Consider the following 22295-nt stretch of genomic DNA (forward strand, 5'->3'; position numbering starts at 1 on the left):
TCGGTTGGAGTTCATTTATTGACTGCAAATTCATTGCTCTGCACACTTACCATGATTTGGGAAGCAGTTGTTCAAAACTACATGCACAACTGCAGATGATACTGGGATACATAATAACATATAACATAAAATGGGAATGCAAGCCATCTGATATACACACTTGACACAGTCATATCTGCAGGCAAAGCGAGTCGCACACTAGTGACACCCACCACGGTGTGGTGGCCAATCCTTATGTTATGTTATGGCATAAATCCGTGTATTTCAATGTGTTACCTTTCTTCGTAAATAGTGAATGGAACAACATGCATACATAGCTAGACTAAAATCACACACCCTCCTAAAAAAAAAAGCTACGTTCACTTGTGTTTGGCTCGCGCGTGGTTGGCGAGATTATGTTTCCACTTAAACGCTTCTCCGCAGAGCTCGCACTTAAAGGGCCGTTCCTCGCTGTGCGTCTTCATGTGGTCCCGGATCTTATGCTTCCACTTGAACGCCTTCCCGCACACTTCACACTTGAACCGCTTCTCGTCCAGGTGCACCTGCATGTGTTGAGACACCTCCGAGAGACCATAGAATGCCTTCTGGCAGACCGGGCATTTCCTCTCTTTGATGCGGACGTGCATTCTCTCCATATGTATGTTGTACCTCTTGAGGCTGTAAAAGTGCTTCCCACAGATGCAGCAGATGTTCGTAGGTTCGTCGGTGTGACGTCGCATGTGCGACTCTAAGCTCGCTAAAAGTAGCTTCACACCACACACTTGACAATCTCTGTATTCGTACTTGGGTTTGATGCCCAAGTGTATGGAAGCGATATGTCGTTTCAGATCTGTTCTGGTATGGTATCCTTTGCCGCAGAGGCGGCAAACGTGCGGTTTCTCACCCGTGTGGACGAAGTAGTGGTACCTGAGTCCCTCCTTCCGGATCATCTGGAAACACACTTCGCATCGTTCCTTTTCAACAATACCGTCGTGTCTCAACCTATGTCTGCGAATCGTGTTTTTGTCCACTGTAGTGAAACCGCACAGGCCACACCGATGGACCTGCGCTAGCGATGTGTGTGATCGCTTGAAGTGAACAATGAAGCGATCGGATGTCTTAAAGCTGGCCGGACACTTTGGGCAGATGAATGGGCGCTCATTGGAGTGATGAGTCGCGAAGTGACGGCGGAGGGAACTCCTATCTCCCTGGACGACACCGCAGATCATGCACTGGATGGTTCTGTCAATCAAGCGACAGTTCTCGAAGAAGGTTGGGTCCGCTGGTGCCTGCGTGGATGATTTGATAGGTATTTAGCATCAGCTTTGTACGTTTGACGGCTACACGAAAAGGTTAAAATAGATACATTCCATCAAGGAACTGTGTGAGGTAATGTATAGCTGACTTTAGATGAAGGTGTTGAATGAGAAAGCACGGACGTACGGGATCATGCGACATCATGTGCTTGTGGAGTGAAGGCCATGGTTGGAACGTTTGTCCGCACACGATGCATTCGCTGGGAAGGCCCGGTAATCCGGCGTCTGAAGCATCTTGAGTACTGGTTTCGTTGCACTTAATGCGCGTCTTCTTTGTATGCTGTAAGGAGAAGTGGATTCATTGTGAGTACATATGGCTCTAGAACACTCAACAAATGACACTGAAGCTTTCTAAAAATCGAATATCTACAGTCTTATGCGTGGTGCCCGATGAAGCGTGGTCGACCATGCGAAAGCTTATGCATATTAATTTTATTTTTATTTTTAAGAAAGCTTCAGTGTCATCGGTTTTCTAGTGTCGTATGTTGTGATGCATAAACAGTGCCTGGTGTCATCAACTGCCCTGCAACCGGCTAAGAAGAAATGAACCTACCGCTTCGTTAGGGCAGCTGAAGTTATGGACTAAACGCTGACCGGCATCTTTAAAGCGGACCCCACAGGTCAAGCATTTGTAGGGCTTTGCAGCTTCTTGTCCGTCATAACCACTTGTGTGTCCACCTTCAGTGTTTGATGCCATGATAGTCTTCTGCGCAAGACAATGAGGAGGTTAATTCATTGTTGACAGTATAGGAGGAAGGGATGAGGGGGAGCGTAAAAAGAAAGGGAAAGTAAAACAAGCACTGCTTAGAAAATGTTCACAATAAGAGACTGCTGGTTGCATTCATCCTCCTGCTCTGCATGGAGCAGCACGGGAGCTCAATTTTTGTGACGTCGGAACATAAATCTCGTGTAAATCAGAATCCCACTGAATATAGGTGTAGGATGATGAGCCAATCGAATGCGAGAGTCCTCGAATCCAAGGCACTGATTCGAGATTCGGGAATCCGAGTCCCACTGCCCAAAACAGCGAGTCGAGACTTATCGTATCGACCTATACCACGTTCGTATGTTTCTCTTTAAAAGTGGCGCGTCCAGAGCCGACCTATACCGACTACCGTAATATTGATGCCGACCGTAATAGTACCGTAATAGACTTAGGTCCCGGATTTTTAGGCAGTAACAGGTAGCGCTCTTCGTTGGCCTATCAGGAATGGTGTCATGACATCACCCGGTGGTCGCTTCTGTATGCTGTTGACCCAACTCTATTATTTGAAATGCAGGGCGGTTTCCCTCGCCTCATTACCTCTCTCGTGCGTCGTTTACGACTTAGCGTCGCATTCACCCCTGCACTCCGGTATAGGCTGGGCCACAGCAACACGGCGTTGTGTACAACTTGTGGTGCCCCGGCAACAATTCGACACATTATAGAAGACTGCAGCCAGTACGTACGCGAGCGACGGGCCTTTAAATGTCAACTTGAAACGCTGGATCAGAGGCCATTCAATATCTGCAAAGTCCTCGGTCCATGGAGTAACCCCGGACATCAGTGCCGTGCACTTGGCGCTTTCCTTTCCTTTCTGAGGGCCACCGGCCTCCTTCACGAACTGTAGGGGTTTCCATCCCTCGTCATCCTTTCATATGAACCTTTTTGGAATGGGGTACGGTCCTGCACTCAACGCAGGGAAACATCCCATATCATCATCATCATCACCCATTCATCTGTGCTGTTGTTGTTGTTGTCTTCGTTGGATAAATCATTCTAGGCCAACCAACCTTCAGAACCGAATTGTTTTATCCTCTCCGATTGAAAGGAATGTTGATACATAAAACGGTGCGCACCCCCTTTCTCAGCTTATCGGGAGACAGAGCGATATCATCCGCGATGATGACTAGTATACTGCGTGCTATGCGGTCAAGAGCGCCCCCTGTTAGTAACGTCAAGACTGGGAGGTACCCCAGTTCGAATCCCGGTGCCGGCTGTGCTGTCTGGGGTCTTTCCTGGGTTTTCCTCAGACGCTTTCAGACATATGTCGGCACAGTTCCCTTAGAAATCGGCCCAGGACGCACATTCCCAAGGGCGTCAGTCGTGACGTCGCCCAGCTTTGTGAGCCAGACAACGGCAAGCCCTCTCGCCATCACCACCACCACTACCCTGTTACTGCCTAAAAATCCGGGCACTAGTAATAGTAATGCCGACTACCATAATATTAACTTGTACTTTGAGAACTATAGCACGACATAGTTTACGTAATGTGCCTGGTTCCTGAAAAAATGGCCCATGGTTGCGTGGGCGAAATAACGGTCCCGCTGGGTTCCGAAGAAACGGATTATAGGATCCATAGCCTTCCCGAGGGCTATCATTCGCCCTCCTGATTTAATGAAATTGGGAGACATGTTTACTTTTTGTTTCTGAATGGACATTTATGCTATCGAATAATAAAAGCTGCACGCCATTCAATGATGGCTTGATTACATTCGCTGCTCCGGCAATACTGAACGGATTGAGTCCGTTCCATCACAGCCAAAAATGTGTCCAGTAGAGTACGGGCAATGAGACCAGATTAGGAAGCGGTTCTCCAAGTTCCTACCACATTCTGCGTCTTTCTGGCAGATAGCTCGAAAAAAAAATGGTACAGGTCCCGACAAAAGTTTACGGAACACGCGAGCGGGGTACTTTCTCGTCGGTGCGACACCCTACCGGCGAGCGGAAATGGGCTCGTTTACTCGTACATAGGGGTGAGCGAGTGCGCTGGTAGCGACACACTGCGGTAGTTTCAGTATCTCTTGAACATGCTCTAAACGTGGTTTGAATAGATCTCTACACGAAAAACGTCATCAAGACGCTGGTAGACAGACCGAAACCGAAACAAATCGGAAGGGGAGGGTCGAGTTCCACGAATGGGCACTTGTTCGCTGCCTCTTATTGAAAGAAAAGTAGGACCGAAGGTCGCGTTCCTTTGAGAGACCATGGTAATCCCCTCAAGACCGTGGCTTTCGGGCACCACCTTGTTCGCCCCCTTGCTTTGAGCGTAGTTCAACTCTACCAAATTGGCGGCGCTGTCGAACACGATGACGTCATTTGTTTCCAAACAGGGAGAGGTCTATTGGTGTCGCTGCGGGGGCACCCTTCCACCCCTCAAAACAAGCAAACAAGCCCGAATCCGCTTGACGCTAGGGTGTCGCACCGCGGAGAAATTACCCCGCTCGCGTGTACCGTAAACTTTGCACCTTTTTTTATGAAAAGAAGTATTACAGAATAATGAGCTAAATGGCGCGTTACCTTCTGTGTTCGGAAACAAGACGCATATACAAACGCTCACTATCCTGAGGTTCCGACTGCACACTCGCTGTACGTGGGGGGTCGGACGTAGTTCGCGAGTCAACGTGGATACTAGTATTTTCCTATTTTTGGTAAAACACAGGTTTTTACAACATCCTATCATATTTTCGATGTCAATGATCCGTTATCTTAAGCAGAAGTGCAATTGTAAGCGCAATGAAACCACGAATAAATGAAATGCGTGTACAGCTTTTATTGTCGATAAACAGCGACACAGAAGAGATGCAGGGAACAAACCGTAAAACCCGTGTGTGACCAGCAGCAAAAAAAAAAAAAATACTAGCATCCAGCTAATGATATCTCTAGCGAACTAGTGCACCGGATGATGTAACTTTTTTGTTGCTCATTGAATGGCGAACATACTTTATTATCCGTTAGCACATTTAAAAAAAAATCCTATGTCTACTAATTCCAACAATTCGATAGAGTGAGCCGGGTAACGCTCGGTCGGCTGTGATGCGTGTGTTTCCTCGGCTATCCTCAACCACGCCACTGTGTATTCGGGCGCGCATGTCCTAAGGGGCAATATGTACACCCGCCGGTCAACACACCTTGCTAGCAATAAATCTTCTTTTTCTCTCTCTCTCTCTCTTATCTTATTATGTCCGCGCCCCCATTTCCTTACACAACAGTAGAAAAGGCGAAACGAAGAAAGAAGACGTAGCCTCATGCTATTCGACACAACGAATCGCACAGTTTCAACGCGCATTTTGAGTTTATCCTTTGAATGTCACTCCTTCTAAGTGCACTAGGGGGCTTGATCGCTTGCACGCGTTACGAGATAAGGAGTTGCGGGCACTCGTCGACAAGGGCGCTTGACACGGCACTCTTCGAGCGATACGTGAAGGGCGCGGATACGTCACGCGCAATGTGTCACGTGCCCATCTTTTTGAATTTCCCGCCCGCCGTTTCGAATTGCCGGCGACACGTTAGCTCGTAACCACCGTAACTACGATGAAGCGATTAGGCCCCCAGCTTCGAAAAGCCGAAATCGCTGCTATATGATGTAGGTCCCTCGAAGTGTGATTCCGGTTCTCGTTCACTGCCATTACGCTATTTAGAGGACCATTAACGCTGAAAACAAATACAATAACTTTGTAAAACCATATGTACTGTGAATGCGATGTGGGTGAAGGCCTAGACAGCCAAATCTGTGCACCTACATTATTGCGGCAAATCTGCTAGCGGCAGTTGCGCCCTCCCGCGAATGACATGTGAATAAACCCTATAGTACAAGGCATAGCCATCTTGCAGCTGATAAACGCCAGAGACATGCACAGATGTTGTGCAGAACATAGGAAAGTTTAGCACGGAAGCAACCGCGAATGCAGAGTAGAGAGCTCGATTACTATTCCACGGGAAACATCTGGGTCCTTTTCCGATGTGGAAGAAAGAGAAAAAACTTACTCAGGGCGCAGCGTGATCTTCTCAGCGCAACACAGGCGCAGATGAGTTGAGTGGGTGCACCCCACGAGGTCAAAGAGAACATATTCTCCTTCGTGTGTTTTGAAACCCGCATCCCACGCCCCCCTTCTTCTACTGTGCTATGTTTGTTTTTCTATGTCGCTCCAAGCGCTCAATGGCTTTCCCTTTCCCACGATGGTGCTCCGCTCCTCATTTCTTCGCTCTCTCTCCTTGAGTTTACAGCCGGGCGGTGAGAAGAAACAGGCCTCTGTAAACAAGTGAAAGAACTGAGACAAGAGAAAAGAAAGAAATATTGTAATCCATATAAAGACCAAGGTTTTCTGGGAATTTTTTTAAAAATTGGGTGTTAGCGCCGCGAAGCAACAGTGGCTATGAGCGGCGTACAGATGTGGACGGATGGAGAGAGGACAGCAGGAAGGAGCGGGGGACAGGGGGATCTGGGAAATTTCCGGCGTTTTTACCAGCACCTATTACGTTTCGAAATATATGATTTTTTTTTTTTTTACTAATATTTAAACCGGATTCTTGAGCTTGTACTGCATTGCAGTGATACAGTAATGCGCAATGTTAACACAAAAAATGCAGAAATAGTAATGCCCACATGGGCCTTTTAGACTTGAACCTTGGGCTTGAAACTTTTTCTTCTTGTTTACGTTCAGCTCTCGTGGTGTCACCACTTCTAAACATTTCAACGGCTGAGCAAAGTGAAGTGACTGGGGCATTGGGTGGACTGAATGAGGGTTGCGTCGGACGAAAAGGACACAGCTAGAGTAGAGGGCAAAACGTCACTGGTCCCAAAACGAAAAAAAAAAAAGAAAAACAGAAAAAAAACATTAGAAACAGAAAAAAAAAAAAAAAACAGCGTCAGTAGTGTGGAACTCTCTCTGCTTCTCTCTGAAGCTATTCAGAAGAGAGCTCTTCACATCATTTATTATTTCTTTCTACGGCACATTCCAGCCTATAAGTACATGACCTGACTGAATTCACGACATAATATTGCTGACGCTTTATTCATGTACAAATGTGTACAGTCATTCGTTGGGTCTTCTTTCTTATTAAGCAGTCTATGCTTTTGTCATCTTCGAGCTGCGTTTCGCAACCCACCATTATTTTTTTTATCATGTAGATAGATTCTGTCCATTTGATCCTATTATACGTTGTGAAATGTTGCTGAACTCGATTTCCAAGTCCTGTGACATGTTGTCTCCTTCCTATACGTCCTTCAAAACAGACGTAACCAAGTCTCTGTCGCAATGTCAAATCTCTTCTCTTTTTCTTTTTTTGCCTCTTGTCTATTTCTGTTTTTATATTGTAACATAGTTTGTGTCGTGTCGCCATAACAGCGGTAAATGTCCCACCACATCATCATCACATTTATGTGTGTGTGTGTGTGTGTCGTGTCGTTTTTTGTTGTGTATTGTATTGTACTGTATTGCATTACCAATGTGGCTTAAGTTGTGTGCACCAATACTATGGCCCCTGTGGCCGTCCTTAGGTACCCAATAAAACATTTTATTATTATTATTATTATTATTATTATTATTATTATTATTATTATTATTATTATTATTATTATTATTATTATCTATTATTTCCTACCTTTGCCAACTGGTGAGAACAGGAGCTGTGTGACCTCGGAACGGGGAACCCAATTACTTCCCGTTTATGTCCTTTTTGACAAACCCTCCCTCGGCACATTCCAGTGGTGCCGATCTCTTTCAGGTCTGTTTGAGATTTCCTCGAAATCTTCCGAATTTACAACAAAAAAAAAGGAAGAAGAAGAAGAAAAAAAGGAGAAGAAGGCACTTTCAGGCAGTTTTCGGGAAGTGTAGAACGAGCCTTTACCTCCCGCAGACAGGGCACGTAGGTTGAGAGTATACAGTTATCCAGGTTTAGTACAAATGATGATTTGTCGTCTCTTATTGTTTCACACACCGTTAATGCTCAAGTATCTTCAATGTACCTTAAATACTTTTTGGGCGTATTTGGTACTCTATCTGAAATACTTTTGTGCGGTATTTTGCACATTTCTGCGAGCGACGGATCTCCGGCGCATTCCAACGGTGGATCTTGACCTCAAAGATTGCAATGTGCTTCCGCCAAGAGGGCCCTGCATCAACAGTAAAACCGCAGTCCTATGGTGAGACAAGTGCTTCAATGGTATGCCGGAAGCTGGAAGGGCCGCATGCTCACCCTCGTAAATAGGGCTGCCAGTTGCCGCATGTCCGGATTTCACCCGAACAGTTCGCAAAATTCAAGGTGTCCGTTCGGTGTCCGGGTGAAGGTGTGTTGAGGAAACAAGTGGAGATGGTAAAAAAAAACATGCATGATGAGTGGACGCCACTGAGGAACCCCACTGTGAGGTATGGTGTGAGGTATGGTGGTACCATATGAGAGGTACGGCGACGACTCTCGTCCTCGTCTGTCTTATCTCCTCCCACGCTTTCCCGTTTTTTTCCCTGGTTTCTCTAATAAAGTTAGTTGCGTTTTTGTTCCCGAACTGACCGCCTCGTCGGTCGCCTTCTTTCTTCAAGTTTTCAGCCGAACCCGTCGAACGTTTTAACTATGGAGCTGAGAGATTCAATTTGTGCTTCTTTCGCCTAATTTCTACTACAGGTGTAATCCGGGCATGAAATGTTCGGAGATTGGCGCAGTCGGAGTAAAAATCTTACGATTTAATTTTTTCGTTTGCGTCATTGTCGCCAAATACTGAGCGATATAGCTGAAATGGGCTAAAATCAAAGCTACCTTAAGCCCCGTGAAAACGCTGTAGACAACCTCTCATATATTATTAGAACCTTCCGTACCATGCAGGCAGGGGGATATATTTATTAGACGAAAAGAAAAAAAAAACGAGGGAAAGGTCAGCCAAACGAGACGTCGGCTTGCTATTCCAGAAATAAATAAATAAGGAAAATTAAGAAATAATAAATAAAGCGCTTAGCTTAGCTTCCAACTCTCTAGAATGTGATAGCGTAAAATCCGGAGTCTGGGCACACAGAGGGACGACACACAACTAGACAATGAAGTTTTTGGGAAATATTTTCTTCCAAATTCGGGGGGTAAAAATCGGGAAAATAAACGTGTGCTCTAAAATCATTCGGGAATTCGGGTAGGAAAACTTCCACTCTGCAAAATTCGGCGAGAAATCGTTCCTACAGATGTTTCAGTGAGGGCCATTTGCCAGGTAAAAATCGGGTTTTACCCCAATGTGACAACCTTCAATTCGGGGCGCAAATTCGGGGAAGAATTGGGTAAAACCCTAAAACTTCAGGCTCTACACACAACACAGGACTCATTTGAGTGGTGCGTTGGAGAAAAAGCGATAAAAACCGGGCTGTTTGGTGGTACATCCTAAAAGCGATAAAACCCCGGTGCAGGGGACACAGAGAGACAAAACAGACGAAGCACTGACTGACAAACAACTTTAATGGCAGAGACACATCTTAAATATACCAACTGCACACACCCGACGATTGTATCTCATTACGGCCGAAGTCTCATTACGGCCGATGTCTCAATACGGCCGAAAGTCTCAATACGGCCGATAATCCTTTAATCCCCAAGTGTCTCATTACGGCCAAAGTCTCAATACGGCCGAAGGCAGTCTCATTACGGCCGAAGATGTCTCATAACGGCCAAATCTCAAAATGTGTATTGTAACCTGCATTGATATGCAATGTCGCAGCCAGGTATGGATATATATTCAGCAGGGTATAAGCCATGCACTGTGCCCTTAGGGCCCTTATCATATTTATATACACATATTGCGAGACAAACGGTATGTTATCATACCACAGCACAATGCAACATATTGTGTAATGTGTACTCCCACAAGGTAGTGTAGGCTGTGAAGCAGGCTACTATGTGGAGTTAGCTACTTGTAGAGAGCTAGATGAATATTGGCTTTGTTGTGACGCTTTTGGAGCCATCCTACAGTCATTGGCCATGACAGAGCACCTATCTCAGTCGATGTCAGTTTATTTCCATTCGCCTTACAATGATACAATTCTTGCTTCTGGAATGAGTAAACCTGCAAGAAGCGATGAGCAACCATGAATAGGCTAGAATATTAAAAAAAAAAACAAGCATTTGTCTCTACATGGCTCGTTTTAATGTGCACAAGCTGCACACGTGTTGATACGTGTCTGCTATTTCATACAAGGTTAACATAAATATTCATTTAGACAAAAGAATGACAAGCCTTAAAAACGTGACTTCCAGGTAAACACAGAGCATGACCATGATATGAATATAGGTTCAGTAGTTCATTCCCTTAATGGAAACATGTGAATATCAAATAGTAATACATTACAATTCATGAAATGATGCATGCATAACTTTCCATTTCTGGTTTCTTTTTTATAAAAGTAGTGCACGAATTAACATTCGTGCACTACTACAAAATTTCTCACTTCACAACAGAACCTTATGATGATCTTAACAGCTCACCTCTTCGCCAGGACTCCCTGGGCAGCAACATCCTATTAGCCACGTTGTTGTTTTTCTTTTTCGGAATCCTTCGTGCAGCCACATACCATGCCTGGAATGGAAAACCAGCTATAAATAACAATGTATTTGAATGACTTCCTCTTGAAGTATTTATTCTAATCAGATATGCTTTGTGCCTACTATGGTGCGCGAAGGCACATAAGTACAACATTTGCAGACGTTCGACGTAAGCAGTTCTTGGAGATCAATTCAAGTACGCCGACTTGCGCTTTTATTTTTGAAGAAATACGACGACAAATTTTAACAAATGAAATATGGCTCACAATGATACGAGTAAATGCTGCTGTACGGTGATGCATTATCGGTATCTTATCGTCTTCGAATAAATTTGTTGTTCCTAAACGCGCAACCAACTAGAAACGGCGCAAACCTACGAACGGATACCGAGTTACATCTATTACAGGCACTTCAGCTGTTTTGATTAATTTAAATTACTCTTATGAGAATCCAACTATGTGTGGACAGCACACTACTAAGACAGGCAATCTACGAAAGCATTACTCACCAGAATTCCTGCTTGACTTGGTCTTGGTCAACACTGCGCGATATACGTTGGGGCTGTGGCGATTCATTCAACTCGATTTTTACCGGAACAACAGGCGCTGCTCGAAAGACAACGACGGAAAATAGAGAGCCGCTATAAAGTCCGCTAATTTGCACATTACAGCACTACAAAGCGATATATGAACACATCGTAAACAGCAACCACTCGCTCACACACACAAGAAACAACGAGGTACCCAACGTTGCTAGACAACATCCGAACTCCGAAGTGAGAGTAGCAAAACAACAAGATATCCAAACACGAAAGGAAGAGTATTGATCCCCCCTCCTTCTATAGCATGCAAAACGTGATTTGCGCTGAGATGAACATATATGTTCATGACGCGAGTAATTTTCACTTTTCACTGATCCAAAGGAGGTCACGTGGGATTGCTCGGCGCTTGCGAAATCAACAATGAAAATGGCGAAACGAAACTTGTGAATCGTGCATTTGCTCTTCATGGTAGCTGCCAAAAAATCGAATCAAACTTATGAGACACTGGATTACAGGTATGTTGGCATCTTTTTCATTCCTGCATATCATTACACTATACGTGAATACATGGTGTCATGTCATGGGTGTCATGTCTCACGATGCTGGGGAAGTAGTTGCATGGGGAAGTGTGCATGGTTCTAGACTTTTAATTCTTGATCACGTAATCGAAATATCGGCACCTCTCGCATTGTGGCTTGCATGTGACCAACCAAGTGCTGTTCCCTTACTAGCGCTTCCTAGAAACGACAAAACGAAACATGTGGGAATGTATATTTTTGATTACTCATATGTAACAAGAAAATGTATCGTTTTCAGGTTGCTGCCACTACTCCATGTGCCCGCAATTGTCTTGCGTGTATGATTACACTAACGGCGTCGCCCACCACGGCGGAAGTGTTTTGCGTACACGCGTTTCAGCATGAAGCCTGCAGGTAACATCTGATGTTTACCCTTCGGATATTCTGAATTTACATATTGTAGCTTAGAGGAATTCCGAATGCCCAGAGTGACACACACTTTTAACATTGTGACATCAGTGCAGTGGCATAAGCTCTAATGTAGTGCCCCACAAAAATGAACAAGGGGTAGTGGTTTATCCAGAATCCCAAGCACGAGAAGGGTGTTGGAAAAAATTGTTGGAATAGTTACGTCATTACAGCTTAACATATCATTACAGACGTATCTGAAGCTGAAATCGCAAGGGCACCCCCTGTAGGGGGTGCACAGGCAAAAAAGTTAGGGGGGGTCTGGATAAAGCACTGACGAGGGGGACTCCTCCACCCCATGTCAAGCCTCATAAAACACCTCCTGAAATAGTTTCCTGGCTATGCAGCTGCATTATTATGACGTAATTGTCATTGTTGTCCATAATTCTTGGATATGTTTTGAATATATGAAAAAAAAAAGTCTGCTTGACAGCATATGTCTTATAGTCATCATCAAGCAAGAGCATATGTCATTTTGTTCAGTGGCTTATGTACTTTTTTGTAAATTTCAGGTGGACGTAAATTCTAGAAGGCAGCTAGTGGGGGAGAAGATCATGGTCATAGGTCATGTGACTCCTGGAGCTCCCAGTGGGCTCCCTTGTGGAGTACTTTTCAGAACACACACACATACAGTTTGCTCACAGAACCAACGAGTAGATCGTGTGACACATATGACAATAAAAACATTTTTCACGAGGGATGCATGAAACACTGTCGCAATATTGTGTGCATGAACCATTGTGTGTGACACAAGCCGTGGGGGCACACCGCCTCGGACACATTTTGGGAAGCATAAAACACAGAGCTATACAGAGCTACTATGGTGGATGCTTCTTTTTTCTTTTTGGCCGTTATGAGACATCTTCGGCCGTAATGAGACTACCTTCGGCCGTATTGAGACTTTGGCCGTAACGAGACACTTGGGGATTAAAGGATTTTCGGCCGTAATGAGACTTTCGGCCGTAATGAGACTTCGGCCGTAATGAGACTCGGGCCGTAATGAGATGTTACCCACCCGATTCCTAGTGGCAGCCAAGGCCATCATGCTGTAATCACAAAATTATCACAAAGTTATCACAAAGTTATCACACACTTTGTGATTTTTTGTGTATTATAACTTTGTAACTGTATTATAACTTTCTGATAATTTTGTGATTACAGCATGATGGCCTTGGCTGCCACTAGGGGTCGGGTGTGTGCAGTTGGTATATTTAAGATGTGTCTCTGCCATTAAAGTTGTTTGTCAGTCAGTGCTTCGTCTGTTTTGTCACTCTGTGTCCCCTGCACCGGGGTTTTATCGCTTTTAGGTTGCGTTGGAGGCCTTTACATTATGGAGTTCGTCCACCATATAGCCTGCATCTACACCATTTTGTCTCAAGACTTTGGTACGGTCCCTCACAATCCACTCTTCATCCAATCCAAGACCGGGCAAAAAAATGAAGGGAAGCGGGGGAGGGCCCAACAAGTAACGGCTCTCCTAGAACCCATAGTTTAAGATGGTTCACACAGCACTGGACACAATGCATGTGAAATTGACTGGACCAACTGGACCAATGCGACGTTATACGCATTCCAGCCGGCGAATCAGAGACCTTCTACAGCTTAATTTCTCTCGCCTTTCGGCGTGTTCTGGCTACCATCGACTTCTACTGGTTTTCCGCCTGACTCCCAGTTTTTTGTGGTCCATAATAAGTTAAAGCAACTTCTGATCAAAAGTGACATTTCATACATCATATGGATTCAAAGGTCTATGTATACAAAGCCTATACGGCGTTAGCTAGTCAGTGGAATGTCATAAAAGCGGTGCCTTTTCTTTTCTTATTTTTCCTTTCTTCCCCTTTTCTCCTTCTTTCTTCCCATTTTCTTTTCTTATTTTTCTTTTCGTCCCCTTTTCTTTCCTTCCCCTTCCCTTGCCTTTTCTTTTGTTTGGAATAGCAAGCCGACCTTCGTCTGGCTGACCTTTCCTTTCTTTTTCTTAATAAACATATCCCCCCCCCCCCCGGTGCTCCGCTTTCGGCGTGATACGGGCCTCTTGGGCTCCCTGTGAGCCGAGTTTCTTTTCTTTTTTCGTTTTTTATTTATTTATTTGTCTTTTTGTTATTTATTTATTTATTTATTTGTCTTCCTGTTATTTCTTATTTCTCGCTTATTTATGTTTTCTTTTTTTGTTGTTTAGGGAATAGCAAGCCGGCGTGCTGCATGGCTGACCATTCCCCTTTCTTGTATTTGTTCCTTTTTTTTTCTGCCCATAAATCCTCCCCCCCCCCCCCCCCGGCGTTGCGCTTGCTACCACACTGTAACAAACTTCGAAGCCGCGAAACGAGCGCGCTCTTCCTAATTGCTAATAACGAGCGAGTGTCATGAGTGCATACTATTGTGTATAATTAATATCTGATACCGCTGGAAAGCGAGACAACTCCCCCTCACGCTCCCCGGTGTTCGGTATTTGCCGACGAAAAGGGGGGCAACCCTATACTCGTATGTATGGGAGTAGTACTGTCTTTTGCGTCGAGATGTCCAAGCCAGTGCAAGACAAGATGCCAGTGACAGGTATACTGCTGGATAGCCTCGAGAGCGAGTTAAGGGCGTCACTGCAGGACAGGCCGCTGGTCCAGAGACAGGTGTCATCAGGATAAATGCAAATAGCCACTTTCCTGCCGCCGCAATCCCGAACCTCCCCGAACCTCGAAGCTGTTAACCGCTCTACTGGCGCCGAAATGTCCATGCACGCATATGCCCGTGCAGAGGTGGGGAGTAATGCATTACAAAGTAATGCATTACCGGTAATGCATTACTTTTGAGTAATGAGTAATGGTAATGAATTACATTTTGCCAGCAAGTAATGAGTAATGGTAATGCATTACATTTCGACTGAGTAATGCAGGGTGCATTACTCATGACGTTTGTCGAATGTTCATTGGGCCACGTGAAGATTGGGAACATCCAGGTTCTTTTCAACCCGCCTTTAACAATGAGCACAGGGCAACAAGGAAAGAGAAAGTGAAGCCTAGGAAATTCTGCAAGAGTTCAACAGTCGGCGGTGTGTGTCACAAGTGTCTACATGATGATATCACCGATCTTCTCCTGTGCGCATTTGGAATAAAGGATAACCAAAGAAACAGAAACATAGCCTCTGTGAGGGTAACACGTAACAATTGCTGTGGTGATTCGCTGTTTTGGTAGGTACCATGTTAGTTTCTTTTGATCTGTCAGAGGTAGTTTTTCTGCCAGAACAGAACTGTAGGCTGGGCTTCATCCGCCGGCTCCATAATGCTAGAAAAGGCATCATCTGCAATAAATCTTATATATAGTTTTTGCCTATCAGACTCGCTTCTGCGGGGATTTAGTGGAACCGATTTGGGGATACTCGGGTGGCTATTGCCTATAGCAAAAAACGCAAGGAAAAACTTATGCATAGCATCTTGGAGGCTTATGCCCTGTAACGTAAATGTAATGCCAAAGTAATGCCATTACTTCGTTAAAGTAATGGCATTACTAATGCATTACTAACATCCAAAAAGTAATGAGTAATGTAATGCATTAGATTTTGATACAAGTAATGAGTAATGGTAATGCATTACAAAATAAAAGTAATTTCCCCACCGTGCACCGAAACGTCCGTGTACAGAAATGTCCTAGACCCGACTGACTTATCAGGAAACAAACAAACAAAACAAAAAAGCGTGGACTAGGTCCATTCCTTGTGTCTGTACGCTTATCATCGCCCGTGTGCTCTCGCTGGCGATATGTTGAATCAATATTTCGCGATACAAAAGAATCGGCTATTCTCATTGACATTCTCTGATCAACCGGACTCGGAACCTGCCGCGGAGCAGTCGAGCATACACGTATGTACATGTTTTCGTGCGCCCAGTACCTTGTACTAAATACCGCTGTTGTACTAAATTTGCACTAAGCGTGTACTAAATGTTGGTGTCGTATAGGCGTTGTTGAATGCATTACCACCCGAATCGAAAAATGACATGTTCGGCTCGTATAGGGAGCATTGTAACGTGCACACAATCCTTGTACGTATACACCAAGTTGTGATCGTATCGATATTTTCCATTCCTCCCTGGCATATGTTACTTTTATGGCTTAGTTTTATGTTACAGTTACAGGTACAGCTATGTATTTCGATTGATATACTTGATCGTTAAGTTCTGCACAGCTGATAGTATAATGTCTAGGTCCTAAGCAATCTCCACTGTGACTAGGACAACTTCAGCTGCAACTACTACTATTGTGATCGTAAACGCGTGCGCTACACCCAACAGGAAAGAGGGCAGTCTATAGTGCGTAGATTATGCACGCGTGTAACAATAGCAAAGACAGCCACATAAATGTTATCTAACCTGCTGCTAGTATCTATTGCGTAGTTAAGCCATTGTTTTAGACTCTACACGTCTTCTGTATCATCCGGGTTCGAATGACAGCCATATTTGGGAAGGGAGGTCAGTAGCTCCACCGACAGAAAAATTGACCGTATGGTAGGCAAACGTGTATCAAACATCACGAGATAAAGTTTTGTCCTTGAATCCCATATGTGTTATTCCGTGCCGAAATAACACGCTCGAAAACAAGTGAAATTATGATGTAGAACTGTTCAACACAGATTAATGGGAACCGAGTTTATTAGCTCACGCAAACATACACATATGTTGCGAAAGCACTCCTAAGTTGCTTTAATTGAAAGGGGGCAATGGAAAAAAGAAAAAAAAAACTAACAACACCGAATATCCTGTGAATGTACGAATCTGCTAAGACATTATTCGCACATCCAAGATATATTCGGTGTTGTAGGGGAAGATACCAGATGGGCACCTGAAGATATATTTTTTTTTTACGATACAAGTTAGAGCCAATCTAAAAATCACGCCAAACTAGGCAGGAAAATATGAATCTCAGGAAAATGACGGGGTAGGCCTCGGCTCACTACCGGAAAGACATAAACTTTGAACTTAACCAGCAATTTCAATTACGTATATACTCCGGCAAGATAAGCGGTTAGTTGCATATATGCGAATAGTAATCTATTCTAGAATTGTGTACGCCTCAAACCCAGGCGGGATTGAGATATCAGCCACGGTTACATATCATAGAAATCTTAAGGACTATGGTTACATATAATTAGGGCCTGACTTTTTCGGGTTTTATTTTTGGCCAAATTCGGGGGGTAAATATCGGGTGATATTTTTCATTTGAAAATTCGGGTGTATTCGGGTTAAATCCCGTTACGGCATATTCTGTTGTCAGGAATTCGGGTGATTTTTTTTAAAATAAAAATTCGTCTTAACATGGAACTAATGTTTAGCAATGTTATCAAACTTTATTTTAAAGCACGCTTATGAGTGTGCCACGCGACCCGGATGTTTTCGGGTAGATTCGGGTTAAACCCAAATTTTACAGATTTCGTTCGGGGGGTAAATATCGGGCGGATACGGGTTTAACCCTAAAAAGTCAGGCCCTACATATAATGCGACAGAGGAATGCGTCGTATCGAGTCGTCGCACCCATTCCTATACCAGCAGATGGGTTGACATGGCCTCTGTCGGAGACGATTTGTTGCAATAAGACGACACGATATACTTTTGTTACATTAATGTTAACCTATCTCTAGTTTTCTACAACGACAGAAAAATAACTAAATAAATAAATAAAGAGAGTGGAGCGGTATATGATTTGACGCTATACAGTATGAAGCAGCACGGTATCGCAGCAGAAGCGTATGATAATCTCATGCAAAAGAAGAAGCAACACCCAACCTAATTGTTCGGGATAGGGAAAAAAAAAACAAAGAACAGGCGGAATAGTACAAAACAATGCCTCAGTTATCGGTCTGAGCGCTTGCAATCATTCGTCACGCACTGAATCGGATCAGAACAAAGTACGTGGATTTTTGTTCGGAACATAACTGCCCAGAGTAGAAAGAACACGGGGGGGAGTAGCCAGAAATTCATGGCTACGCCAGTGCTTACCTTTTACTGATGAGTGCTCACTGCATGAACGATGTTGCCGACGAAGTTTTGAACTACTTTACGCTGATAGCGTGAAGCAGGAGACAGACAGGTTATGTTGTCAGCTTGCTGCTTGCAAACCCAGCGCAGAACGTGCTACGCGTCTGACAAGGCACGTTAAATATTTTTAAATTGCTAGTAAAATTGCAATGAAACGACTGGAGACGACATCTGGTGGGAAATATGATCCCTAATTTGTCAAGCAACATCGATCTATGTTCCAGACTGACTTGCTGCCCTTGGCCAGAGTATCGAAACGGAACCGGAACCGAAAACCGGAGTTAACCGTTATTTTTTTGCTGGAACTGAACCGGACCTGAACCATAATTACTAGCGCCATCTTGGTGCTGAACCGGAACTGAACCGATATAAAAATTTTGGTTACCGGTTCGGGATACCCGTTCGGTTCGGGTTGGTGTGTGCCACCCGTTATCTCTCCCATCATAGTGTCATCATAGTGTTTTTTTTTCTTGTTTTTTTTTTGTGTGTGATAAGGCTTTGTTGTCACATTTCCGGTGTCTTGTTTTGTATTTAAACGTATGTAACAATTAAACTTCTGTTAGTTGAGAGTCAGCATTTCGTTTGTGATCTCTCCCATCGTCTGGTGGTGACATCCGTTTTATGTGACATAATGCTGGGGATCCTGCAGTCCATTCGGTAGCGCGAGACATACAAGGCCGAGGGTGAAGGAAGTTGTCCCCACGCCGCAGCTTATAGAAGAATGTTTTGACAATCCTACCTTCGAAAGTTTGCAGCAGCAGCGCATTTAACAACATCATGTGCAATATTAAAAACGTAGCCAAAGAACCATTATATGTTAAATAAAGCTGCACTGCACTACTGCTGCAAGTGTGTGGCGACACGCCTGTCACAGCAGATTAGTCCTTGCGTTATAGTATATTCCGATTATATATTATATTATATATAATTATATTATTCCGATTCGCAATCCTGTATTTGCAATCCGTTATGTAAGTATTAGAACCTCGAACCGGTTCCGAACCGGTTTACAGCCTCGGAACAGATTAATCGAACCGATATATGTGAACTCCGGAGCTGAACCGGAATCGAACCTTTATGGCCGAACCCGAACCCGAAACAAACCGAAAAACGTTTCGGTTCGACGCTCTGCTCTTACAGCTACGTAGCCGACACGTATAGCCGACATCATCTGTTTCAGAAACAGTGTTATGCGTTATTAACGTAGTTTTCCCGCCGTATTTGTCGATCAATTGTGCAGTTGGTGGCAACTTCCACACAGTATTGCCCGTAATTTCCAGTTTTAATTTCTAAAAACTATGACATCAATATGGGCGAAACTTTGTGACGATAGAATACTGAGGGTTCGGGCTGCGGAACAGGTAAATTTTCCGAGATTGCAGCTACACTTACTTTACAGCAAGTTTTTTTTTTATTGCGTGTTAGCGCCGCGAAGCAACTGTGGTTATGAGCGGCGTACAGACGTGGACAGATGGAGTTAGAGGACAGCAGGAAGGAGTGGGGACAGGGGGGGGTTAGTATACGTCCTGGGCCGACTTCAGGGGAAAGTCTGCCGTCATTCGTTCGAAAAGTATTCGGAAAACCCAGGGAAAACCTCAGAATACACAGCCGGTGGGATTCGAACCCACCACCTGCCAGTCTTCAGCACCACCTTGGCCATGCCGCTCGTCCTTTACAGTAAGTATCTTTAACTCGCTCGTTGACGAAGTAATATATTAATAATACTACGTATGATACTTGGTAGGCATGGTAGGTTAGGGTGACCGCTTTCCACACGCCGAGGCTGGGAGGTGAAGCGGGTTCGAATCCCCGCATCGGCTTTACTGTCTGAGGTTTTCCCTGGGTTTTCCGACACACTTTCCAGACGAAGTGTCGGCACAGATCCCCTTGAAGTCAGCCCAGGATGCATAGTAACCTCACTGTCCCCCACTCCTTCCTGCCTTCCTCTCTCCATCTGTCCACGTCTGTGCGCTGCTCACAGCCACAACTGCTTCGCGGCGCTAACACGGAATTTTTTTTTAAAAAAAGGAAGATGCTTGGCATCTTGCTTTTAAAAAAAAGCAAGACGCACATCGACTGTCATCTTCATGATTCATGAGCGACGCCACATTGAACCGTCCAGAGTTGAATCCCGTGCCTTCAGAAAACTTCATGAGTTATGGCATACTGCAGTACACATAGGGTTGCTCGTTTTCGGGTTTTCTTATTTTTGAAATTCGGGGGGTAAAAATCGGGTGATTCCTTCGAAAGGAAATTTGGGGAAGAATCGGGCGTGTCCTGTCACGTGTTTTACCTCGTCCGGTGTCTCCGGGTGAAATTTTAATTAATCGTGTGAGTGAATCAAGCTGCAGAGATGATTGTAGGGATGAACAATGAAATTCCGACAAGTGTCCAAAAAAAGCCGGCCTTTGGTACTACCTAGGAGGTGGCTGACAGGAGGACTTCAGGTGCTTTCTTGGATGCTTAAGGATCACGGTTAATAACGTGATTCATCCCTTTTCGTGGCCCATTGTAAAGCCATATGAGGTTGAAAGACCCCGAGGAATTTGGGGAGAAATCGGGTTATGCAGGAATTTCAGAAAATTGGTTCGAGGTGCAAATATCGTGAAAAATTGGGTTTAACCCGAAAACGAAGAGCCCTAAGTATACATGTACACGCCTCTTGCGTCGTATTCTTCCAAAATAATATTTCTCTCTGTGACGCCCGGAACTGTTACAAAATTCATTTCTAGTTTTGAGAGCACATGACGTCATGAGATGTCCAATCTGCCACGCGCCTGGCAATCTTGTTCCTCGAAGGTCGACCACTGTCTCCCCACCGCAGCTGTCTTCCAACGTACTGCGGAGAGCCGAGACGCGCGCTTTTGTTCTTGGACCTCTCGGTGATGTCCCCTACTGTTGGAGAACCCAAGGCTATGAAATTAAGCGTTTTCGTTCGAAAATTCCTGGAAGCGCGTAATGTTTACTAACGGCATTTATATTTCCGGTACTGAGTCTTTGAGTGGGTTTCTTTTTGTTTTTTGATGGTAGGAAATGCAATAAAATAAATTTTTATCCGTAGTGACCCTTTATTGTTCCCTTGGCGAGGACGTCGTGCAACTGGTGCCATTCCGAGGCCGCAATTTCAGAGTCGTGAACGACCACGAATGAATTCCGAATATCCCAGGTACATTATCTTCATTGCCTTTTTCAGCAGCGAGCTCCCCAGCATCGGAAGCCATGAGTACCACCGACAGGGACCTGCTGACTACACCGAAGAAAGGCAGACCACTGATCGCTTACTACAACCCTCAGTACAACCACACCGTGGATTTTAAGCCTCCACCGCGCCCTCAGCAGAGTGTCAGGGATTCGAGCATCTACGAAGTCGTGGAACCTCCCCGACGCGTTCCACCAACGCCGGCTCCCCGAACCCGCAAACCAAACAGGTCGTGGAAATTGTGCAACCGCCTGCTGTGGGTCTTGCCCCTGCTCTACACGCAGTTCTGGATTGCAGTTGCATGTGCCATCGTGCAATATTTCTTCCCTTCTTTGGTACGAAAAAATATTTACATACCGGTAGTTACGTGGCGATAAGTTGTTGCTTGCAGCGTAATCTTTGGCCGCGATCACCAAGAGCTTGCATTCGCAAGAAAGTAAAATTGTCATGGAAATATCCGCTTATTCGTGATACCTGGCGTGGAGTGCAGCTGCGAATTTGGGACTTCGATTTGGGACGAATTTGGGAATTTGGGACTTGCCGAGGAAAAATTTGGGACTTGCTTGCTTTCACGCGGTCACAGTAAAACACATTACCCTTACCCCAAAAATATATTTGCAGAGGTCACTACGTCTAGACCATAAGAACCATCAAGAAGTACATAAATGATTCAGTACCCTAACCGTGTTGCACGCGGGGCTGTCAAAAGGTCCTAGAATGCAGCAAATTCTAGCAAATAACCATTTCGGGCCTATAGATAAGCCCGAAATGGTTATCTCTCTAGTTTGGATTATATTCCCGAGGGCACCGCCAGTGGTGAGAACCAATACTTCTTCTGTTTTCCAGGCTACCACCAGAGCAGTAGAGGAATGGAAGAATGTCTATGTCAACACTGCGTTCACGGGTGCAATGCTCATAGGATCTGTCATATCTGAAAGGCTGGTGAGCTCTTTGTCTGTAGCATTACTTCAGCACACGGGGTG

The 22295-nt window shown here is 44.7% G+C and overlaps 2 protein-coding genes across 4 annotated transcripts in view; one reads left to right on the forward strand and one right to left on the reverse strand.

The window, feature by feature from the left end:
• LOC135388045 (zinc finger protein 564-like) lies at window positions 1-18207 on the reverse strand. Its single transcript, XM_064617333.1, has 5 exons — window positions 18075-18207; window positions 6043-6307; window positions 1849-2001; window positions 1423-1575; window positions 1-1268 (listed from the first exon to the last, which is right to left on the reverse strand). The coding sequence occupies exons 3-5, from the start codon at window positions 1990-1992 to the stop codon at window positions 360-362; spliced, it is 1206 nt and encodes a 401-aa protein (XP_064473403.1). The 5' UTR covers window positions 1993-2001; window positions 6043-6307; window positions 18075-18207; the 3' UTR covers window positions 1-359.
• The window catches only part of LOC135388044 (MFS-type transporter SLC18B1-like), a 13253-nt gene continuing 6795 nt past the window's right edge, over window positions 15838-22295 (forward strand). For 2 of the 3 annotated variants that reach the window (XM_064617329.1, XM_064617332.1), the window contains exons 1-3: window positions 15838-15944; window positions 21310-21647; window positions 22159-22254. In XM_064617329.1, coding sequence (XP_064473399.1) covers window positions 21333-21647; window positions 22159-22254 — 411 coding nt within the window. In that variant the 5' untranslated portion in view covers window positions 15838-15944; window positions 21310-21332. Of the gene's footprint in view, window positions 15945-21306; window positions 21648-22158; window positions 22255-22295 lie in introns of all 3 variants that reach the window. The other variant, XM_064617331.1, reaches the window with a different exon arrangement.

Source organism: Ornithodoros turicata, chromosome 3 (genome assembly GCF_037126465.1).
Source record: "Ornithodoros turicata isolate Travis chromosome 3, ASM3712646v1, whole genome shotgun sequence".
Taxonomy (NCBI): Eukaryota; Metazoa; Arthropoda; class Arachnida; order Ixodida; family Argasidae; genus Ornithodoros; species Ornithodoros turicata.